The sequence below is a fragment of the Vigna unguiculata genome, chromosome 6, assembly GCF_004118075.2.
Source record: "Vigna unguiculata cultivar IT97K-499-35 chromosome 6, ASM411807v1, whole genome shotgun sequence".
Taxonomy (NCBI): Eukaryota; Viridiplantae; Streptophyta; class Magnoliopsida; order Fabales; family Fabaceae; genus Vigna; species Vigna unguiculata.
Genome location: NC_040284.1, coordinates 28,431,110 through 28,439,789, shown reverse-complemented (window position 1 = coordinate 28,439,789; position 8,680 = coordinate 28,431,110). Strand labels below are relative to the sequence as shown.

At 29.7% G+C, this 8,680-nt stretch overlaps 1 protein-coding gene across 2 annotated transcripts; it reads left to right on the top strand.

Annotated features, from left to right (window-relative positions):
- Positions 1 to 407: 407 nt before the first annotated feature.
- LOC114188801 (ATP synthase gamma chain, chloroplastic) lies at positions 408 to 2,747 on the top strand. 2 transcript variants are annotated; one of them, XM_028077449.1, is made up of 2 exons: positions 408 to 1,715; positions 2,393 to 2,747. In XM_028077449.1, the coding sequence occupies exon 1, from the start codon at positions 576 to 578 to the stop codon at positions 1,701 to 1,703; it is 1,128 nt and encodes a 375-aa protein (XP_027933250.1). In that variant the 5' UTR covers positions 408 to 575; the 3' UTR covers positions 1,704 to 1,715; positions 2,393 to 2,747. The 2 variants fall into 2 exon arrangements, with proteins under 2 accessions (XP_027933250.1, XP_027933249.1); XM_028077448.1 differs by having other exon boundaries at positions 409 to 1,711.
- Positions 2,748 to 8,680: the final 5,933 nt, after the last annotated feature.

Below are 8,680 nucleotides of genomic sequence, written 5' to 3'. Positions count from 1 at the left end.
ATAAATTTGATTATACAGCTATATTTTTTGCCCAAAGTAATTAATGTTTCTTTTCTATCGAAATATTTAAACATTTTGTGATGAATTTAGAATATAATAAAAGGAGTTGGTGTATCAGTGTGGAGACGAACTGTTATATTGCCGTATCTGTGTTTTGATAGTTTTTAGAGAAAAAGAAGAAATGAAGTTAAACGGAGAAGGAATCAGCACTCGAACAGCCGCATATACCTTTGGCAAATGCCACGTCAGAATTTGGACCCACAGAATTCCCTTACGTGGCTTACGTGGCTTACGTGGCTCTCTCCTCATTCCACCACTTCAAAATCGTTATCTCCAAACCTCATCCACTTCCTAGCATCACCTCCACTCATTTTCCACTTGTAACTTCCATGGCAATTGAGAATCCTAACCCAACACAACACAAAACAACTCATTCACACAAGGAGAGGATAAGACCACTCTCTCTCACACTCACAGAAACAAAAACAAGGAGGAAAAAATCTCAAAATAAAGCAACCAAACCCACACACCAACACCCTCCTCAATCTCCTCAAACACAAGATCAACGAACAATAATGTCTTGCTCCAATCTCACAATGCTTGTGTCCTCCAAACCTTCCCTCTCCGACCCCTCCAACCTCTCCTTCCGCTCCGTTCTCAACCCTTTTCAGCTCCCTTCACAAAACCCAACTTCATGCACCCCTTCACGCTCTTCCTCAACCCAAGTTCAGTGTGGTCTCCGAGAGCTCAGAACCCGCATTGATTCTGTCAAAAACACGCAGAAAATCACCGAGGCTATGAAGCTTGTGGCAGCTGCAAAAGTCAGAAGAGCTCAAGAAGCTGTGGTCAACGCAAGACCCTTCTCAGAGACCCTCGTTGAAGTCCTCTACAACATCAACGAGCAGCTCCAAACCGAGGACGTAGACATTCCCCTAACAAAGGTGAGGCCAGTGAAGAAGGTTGCACTTGTCGTGTGCACCGGCGATCGCGGCCTCTGCGGCGGCTTCAACAACGCTATCATAAAGAAAGCTGAGAGTAGAATTAAGGAGTTGAAGGAACTTGGTTTGGAATACACTGTCATAAGTGTCGGCAAAAAGGGTAACACTTATTTCATTCGAAGGCCTTATATACCGGTTGACAGGTTTCTAGAAGGTGGTTCACTTCCAACTGCTAAGGAAGCTCAGGCTATAGCTGATGATGTTTTCTCACTGTTCGTGAGTGAAGAGGTTGACAAAGTGGAGCTTCTGTACACTAAGTTTGTGTCATTGGTGAAGTCAGATCCTGTGATTCACACTTTGCTTCCACTGTCACCAAAGGGAGAGATTTGTGATATCAACGGTGTGTGTGTTGATGCTGCTGAAGATGAGTTCTTCAGGTTGACCACCAAGGAGGGAAAGTTGACCGTGGAGAGAGATGTTGTGAGGACTAAGACTACGGATTACTCACCAATTTTGCAGTTTGAGCAAGACCCAGTTCAGATCCTTGATGCTTTGTTGCCTTTGTATTTGAACAGCCAGATACTGAGGGCCTTGCAGGAGTCTCTGGCCAGTGAACTCGCTGCAAGAATGAGTGCTATGAGCAATGCAACGGACAATGCTTCTGATTTGAAGAAGAAGTTGTCCATTGTCTACAATAGGGAGCGCCAGGCTAAGATCACCGGCGAAATTCTGGAAATCGTGGCTGGTGCCAATGCCTTGCAATAGTGCAATTTGTAGGTATTGTTATCATTATCATTGTTATATGATGTGTTTGTCTAAGACTAAAGCGGAAACGTTTTTTGTGCTGTATTTATTATTTTCCTTCTGAACTATGTATGTAATGAATTAATGATAGATCTATATATAAAGATTCAGCGAGTTCATGGACATGTTATGAAGTGGTGTTTCACATACTTTTTGCAAAATGTTCCACTGCAATGTGGTGATTGTGTTTGATACTGTGGAGACATATATTATAACGGGTTGTATAAACTAATAAAATATTATATCACTGAATCCTGATTCGTGAATTGAAACTGAGTACTAAGCAGAATGACACATAACATCGTATGGATGAAAACGGCACACAGAGAAAGATAAGCCATCTCGTGTTAGCTGGACTTTGGCATTGGATATCTACATCACACTTTCACCACAATATCTTGATAGTTTTTCCTCTCAGAGTTTTTATATTTTTATTTGATTAGAGAAAGTGAGAAAGTAACTTCTTATACCGATTCTATTAAATGTAGCAGTGCATGTAATTTGTCTTCTGCTAACATGTTATAAGTAAACATTCTATTCTCATGCTTCCTTGCAATAAAGTTATGCTGCTGGAAATGTTTTTGGAATTATGTAGCTTAGAAAATGCACAATGATGATGCAATTTTAAAAGGCCATTTTATGTTCGTCAGGTTCTGGTTTGATCTCAGGAGATAAGCACCTAATGCATTAGAGTGAAGAAATTGTTCTGGAGCTTCTCAAAGGAGGTCAAAGTACCTTTTTATGTCTTGTCTTCTCCTCAACTTGGTTCTGATTTCTTCTAAAGCAGAAAAGTTCATTGTTCTTCAATTCTATGATGGAGCTGTAGGGAAAAGGAATATGAGTACAGAGAACACCGAGTCTGAACAAATTACTTGCAAAAAAATGACATGCACAATTTGTATTTGTATACTAAATCATGTGAAAAGTAATATAAACCCTTTGTCATCCATCTATTTGACATTCGAATTTGTGGTGCCATTATATAAGCAGAAACTTTTTCTTAAACGCTCAGACCAAATTGATCACTGTTTTGTTGAATATCATTGGAATGAACACTTCTAAATACAGAAATCAAAGCTTTCATTGCAACATAAAAGAGTTTGATAGCTCAAACATCTTTAACACACTTCACACTCATTTTATCTTCACTGTATTTTGTCAATGTCCAGGTATTATTTTAATCAAACACACACACACATATATATATATATATATATATATATATATATATATATATATATATATATATATATATATATATATATATATATATATTCATTTTTGTATATGGATTGGCGGTGTTTTCTTCATACTCCTCTTAAATATCTTCATCTCGTATACTTGTTTGTTGCTTTTCTCAATCTTGCTTCAAATATCTTCATGTTTTGTTGATTATCATTGCGCATGGAGCTCATTATGAAATAATTTCAAACCACATTTGTAGAGACTATAGAGCTATTGTTGGACAAGGAAATACCTTAATGTTGTGATGTATAATTGGAGGAAGAAACAAAAAAGATAGTAGGATCAACACTAGGATTGTTTGATTGTTGTTGTTATTGTCTTTTTTTTTTTTTTTTTTTTATGTTGAAGAATGAAAGAAAAACTGCAAGATAGAAGATAAGGTTCATTAGAAGGATTTTAGTTCAGAGAACATGATAAAAGTTGAGACCTTTCAAAAACAGATAATATGTTTCTTATGTTCGCATGATTTTTGAGCGATTGTTTACAACTACAAGATTCACAGTTTGGTGTTGGATTCATCCCAAAGACTTTTTAGTCAATGAAAAAAAGTAGAATCTTTTTTGAAGATCTATTCAAAGCTCTCTCTTGCACTAGATATATGAAATTTGATAAGAAAAAATGTGAACGATACCAAAAAAAAAAATGCCCATATTATTTGTTACGTTAATTCCAATAATCAAATAAGGAATTTTTTTTTTATATTTTTAAAAGACGAAACTGTTTATGACTCTACTCCATTTGTACTAATTGTCTCCATTGAGAGGAAGAGAAATAATAATATTCTTACGTGTAATGAAGTTAATAAGGAATATAAAATTGATTATGAGAAAACATATTATTTAAATTTAAGTTTAATTTTTATATTACATGATGGAAATAATGAGTTTTAGTGCAAAATGGATTAATTGGTTAAAAAGTTGTTTAGAGTCATCTTCAATCTCAGTTCAAGTTAATGGAAGTTCCAACCAAAAGTTTAAACCATCCAAAGGTAGACAACATGATCTTTTAGTTCTACTTTTATTCCTAATTGTTGTTGAAACCCTAGGGGAATAATGAGGCAAACAACTTCAAAAAGATGCTCGAAGGCGTTAGAATGTGAAGTAAATGTATTGAGGTAAATATGTTACAATTTTTTATGATACTTTTTTTATGTGTTGGTTTTGAAGAGTATCTTTATATGTTTTGGAATCCAGATTTTTTACTGTTTTTTTTTGTGTTATTTTCTATTGAGCATTAAAAATACACTATATTGATATTTTAAAACTTCAAAATTAGTGGTAATCAATGTATTATGAAGACACAATACAAAAAAACTTAACAGAAAATTCAAATTCTATGTTTTGAATTTAATTTTTTTTAAAGCAAAATAGGTGGATTAGGGATGGAAGAGAAGAGATCAAGGAGAGTGTTATGACAAAATTTATTGAAATGCTAAATTGTAATATCATGTGTATTCCTTTTAGATATTTAGGTTTGTCTATTAGAGGTAATTCTAGAAAACACATCTTTTGACCATAAAAAGGAGATTGACATGGAAAGGGAAACATTTAACTTTTGCTAGAAGAATTTGCTTTGTAAATTTAGTTTTAGAAACATTACCATTATTCTATCTATCTTTCTTCAAAATGCCAATGGTTATCATTAAAGTTATTAAAAAATTATAACGGAACTTTCTTTGGGAAAGATAGAAAAATTGTTTGGGTTAAACGAGACACTTCATGCAAATCAAACTATTATGGATGATTAGATATAAAAGACATCAATTATTCAATAATTCTTTATTAGGAAAGCAAAGATTGAGGTTAGGAGTGGAAAAAAAAGTTTATGGAAGGAGGTATTATAGTCAAATATGAGAGACAAGTAGGAACTTTGATTAATTGGCTCGATTGATCATATATATGAGTCTTGGTTTGAAGAGAATAATACTTAAAAGGTAGGATTAGGGAGCAAAATCAGTTATTAACCTATTTCAACTAATAAAAAAAATAACAATTGCAAAACTAGGGAGTTGGGTTAACAACACTTGGGAATGGAAGTTGTCATAAGGTTTGATTTGATCGGAAGATTCATTAGGTACAATTTTTGCAAAAAATAAAAATAAAAATGTAATGCTGAATATGGAGGATACGTGGATATGGAAAGATGAAGAGTCTGATTTTTATACGGTTAAACTAAATTATCATAAGCTTTAAAATGAAATTCTTAGAGAGAATGATTTATATTGTAGGTTTTGGGAGGTAAAAGCGTTGTCATTAGCTCAATATTTTGCTTGGAGAATTTTAAAGAATGAAATTGCAACTAAGGATGTGATATGTATAGAGTAGAACATAAAATAGTTAATTATCTATGCTTAAGTTGCACGATAATTAGTCTTGTGTGGAACTTATGTGATATATGGGTTGAAGTTATATTGTACATCATAATTTAGTACAAAAATATTTTCAACGATTCGCCCAACTAGAATTAAATGACACAGAAATTTTGGTTGGAGATTACGTTGATAGTATTGATATGAGTTATCTCAAGCCATATTAATCTAGCACTTTATTTAGATAATAAAAAAAGTATATATATATATATATACACGAGAATGCTAACCAGTGTCCTAAAGGCACTGGTTAAGAAATAATAAATGTGTTTTGATATCATCATTTTTACATTAAAAACTGAAATAATTAAATACAGTAATTAAAATAGTATAAATGCACATAATCAATTTTATAAAGACAAAAATATCCTTTTAAATGTGTAGACAATAACTTTAATTATTCCTTTTTTGTAACATTTTTAGATGGTTAACACTATTTTTTTTTGTTGGTTTTTCTGTTAATTTATACTTTCTTATGTTATTTTTTTTAAGTTTTAGATGTTTAACACTATTTTTTTGTTGGTTTTTTGTTAATTTAAATTTTCTTATATCTAATTTTTAGCAACATTAAAATATAGTTATTTTATTATTTAATTAGTTTTTAAATTTTATTTGTGAATATTAAATAAAATATTAAATTTCACATGTACAATATTTATGGACATTTTTGTCTTTTAAAGAAAATAAAGTTGCATTAATGGTTATTAGGTCAGGTTTTATTTAATATTACACTTATCTATGTACTTTTGTAGGATCCAATGTATATTAATTATCCTTAACCAGTGCCCACTGGTTAGCGCAAGACCTATATATATATATATATATATATATATATATATATATATATATATATATATATGGATTGAAGTTTTCTTCGTGAATTAGAGTTAGTGTTAATGTTGTGCTAATATCACGTGTCAGTATCAGCACTATATGACATATGTCCGTGTCAGCGTCATATGTTGGTGTTAGTATCATGTATTAGTGTTTTGTATTTAATTGATTTCTTATATTTATTTTTTTGACTCAATTGAGTTCCAAATTTGTTTAAAATTGAAAAATGTTGTTTCTACATGAAGTATAAGACTTGTACAATTTGTTCAAGTCAACCGGGTACTAAGTTACTAAATTATTACTTAAAAATTAGTTTAATTCAATTTACAAACCAATGAAAATAATTAAAATACAAAATTTGTTTTATTTTATGAAAAAATATAAAAAAATAATTTATTTTATGAAATTGATTGAAGTAGTCAAACTAAGTTAAAATACATAAAAAAAATATATTAATAATTTAGTTTAAATTTCATGTGAATATTAAGTTTTTTTAGAGGAATTAAATCTATAACTAAGCTAGCTAATAAAAGAAAATACACTTTTGATATTTTTCAAATATTATGATTTATAAATTAAAATAAGAACTTTACGTTCTTTTTTAGTTGGTTCGAATAGTCAACTTGGTTATAAGATTAGATAATAGGAAAGAAAATATTTGAATCAAAATTAAAAAAAATTATAAATTTAAAATATATTTTTTTTAAATTTAAATAAAAAGATGAAATTAATTTTAATATTAATGTAAAGTAATTTAATGTATAAAATATTTTTTTTAAACATAAGTATGTAAAATATAATTAAATTTATTACTAATTTGGTCACATGTATATTAAACAAAATTAAGACTCAAATAAATACAAGATACTCACATTCTTACATAATACGTGACACATAACAATATTAAACAAAATTAAGACTCAAATAAATACAAGATACTCACATTCTTACATAATACGTGACACAGACAATATCACATGATACATACTGATCTTGAAACATGAAAAGAAAAACCAAAAAGATATTGAAACGTGAAAAGAAAAACCAAAAAGATCAAAAAATTAAAAATATCATTAACTAACTTATGATATTTATAGAATAATCGGTTACAGAAATATAACAAACATGACTAAATTAAATTGATATAACAAAAAATAAGATTTAGTTGAGAAAAAAAATATTGAGATCAAAATAAATTAAAACAACAAAATTAATACAGGAATAAAATGAAATGCAGTGTTTTTGATTAGCAGTGTTCCCGTCTTCATCATCTGACTCGTTAATCTAATGTTCTCATCACAACCTATGACTAGGTTGCTTGCTATTTACAAGGACGTGGATCGATAAATTTAGATATTGGACTGTTATTGCTCTTTTTACATCAAATTAAAAAGGAAAAGAATCTTATAAAGGATTATACGTAGAATATTCCTTAACTATTGAAAAAGAAAAAAGAGAGTATATATATTATTGAGAGAGAAATATTAGTTGTCATTTTTTGCATGTATCTCTATTCCTCACTATGTTTTCTTCTTCTTCCTCCATGTTTTAAAATGGTAAGAACAAGTTCATCAATGGTTGTTCTTTCAACAGCAATGGAAAAAGAAATCCAAATCACCATTTAATCCACTCCACCACCAACACACCACACATAAATAGAGTCATATACTTTTTAATATATTAATATATCTACTAATACCAACTTAGAAAAAGTGTATATTGATAGAAGATGTTCTTCCATGTAGCTATTGTTAACACTTATCAATTATCACTATTTAATATTTTTTTACTAGAGTGTGTATCCCACACCAATCAGTCACCATTATTTAATATTTTTTTCTCCTATATATGATGTTAAGTTATCATCCTTATCTGCAACTTTTAAGATTGTTAAATTAAAACAATTACTTTATTAATTTTTAATTTTTTTAACATTATGAAAAAAAATTAATAATTTAATTATTTTTAATATTATGAAAAAAATTAAAATACTAATAACAGTAAATAAATAATGCAAAATTAAACATTATTTGTTTTACTAGATATATGTTCAATTGATCTTTAGTTACAATACAAAATAATTGTACCTCATAAAGTATGGAGGGTTCATCAGTTTGGTTGAAATTGTTCATTTTAAATGGTTTTTGAGTATTAGATAAGTTTCTATTCTTGATTGAAGAAAATCTTTTTATGTTAAAAAACAAGTTTTCTATTGTAGATTTTTCTTTTGATTTATATAAAAATTGATCATAATGACAAACGACAAGCATGTTGAACAGATAGAAACCCCTCCTTTGAGATATATTCAAATTGCCTAGTTGTGAATCTTACTTTCTTCATAGCAGAAAAAGCAAAACTAGAAAACCGACTTCACTTTTTTTTTTTACTCAGCTTCATGTGTTTTTCTTTAAAGATGATATTATAAGTCCGTGAATGAGTGTGATTACAAGTTCCCATAAAGCAATGATCCAAACCAAGAATTTTACACAAA

Bases quoted from the DNA above. Each gene is read 5' to 3' on its own strand.
- LOC114188801 (XM_028077449.1), top strand. From the start codon at position 576: ATGTCTTGCTCCAATCTCACAATGCTTGTGTCCTCCAAACCTTCCCTC.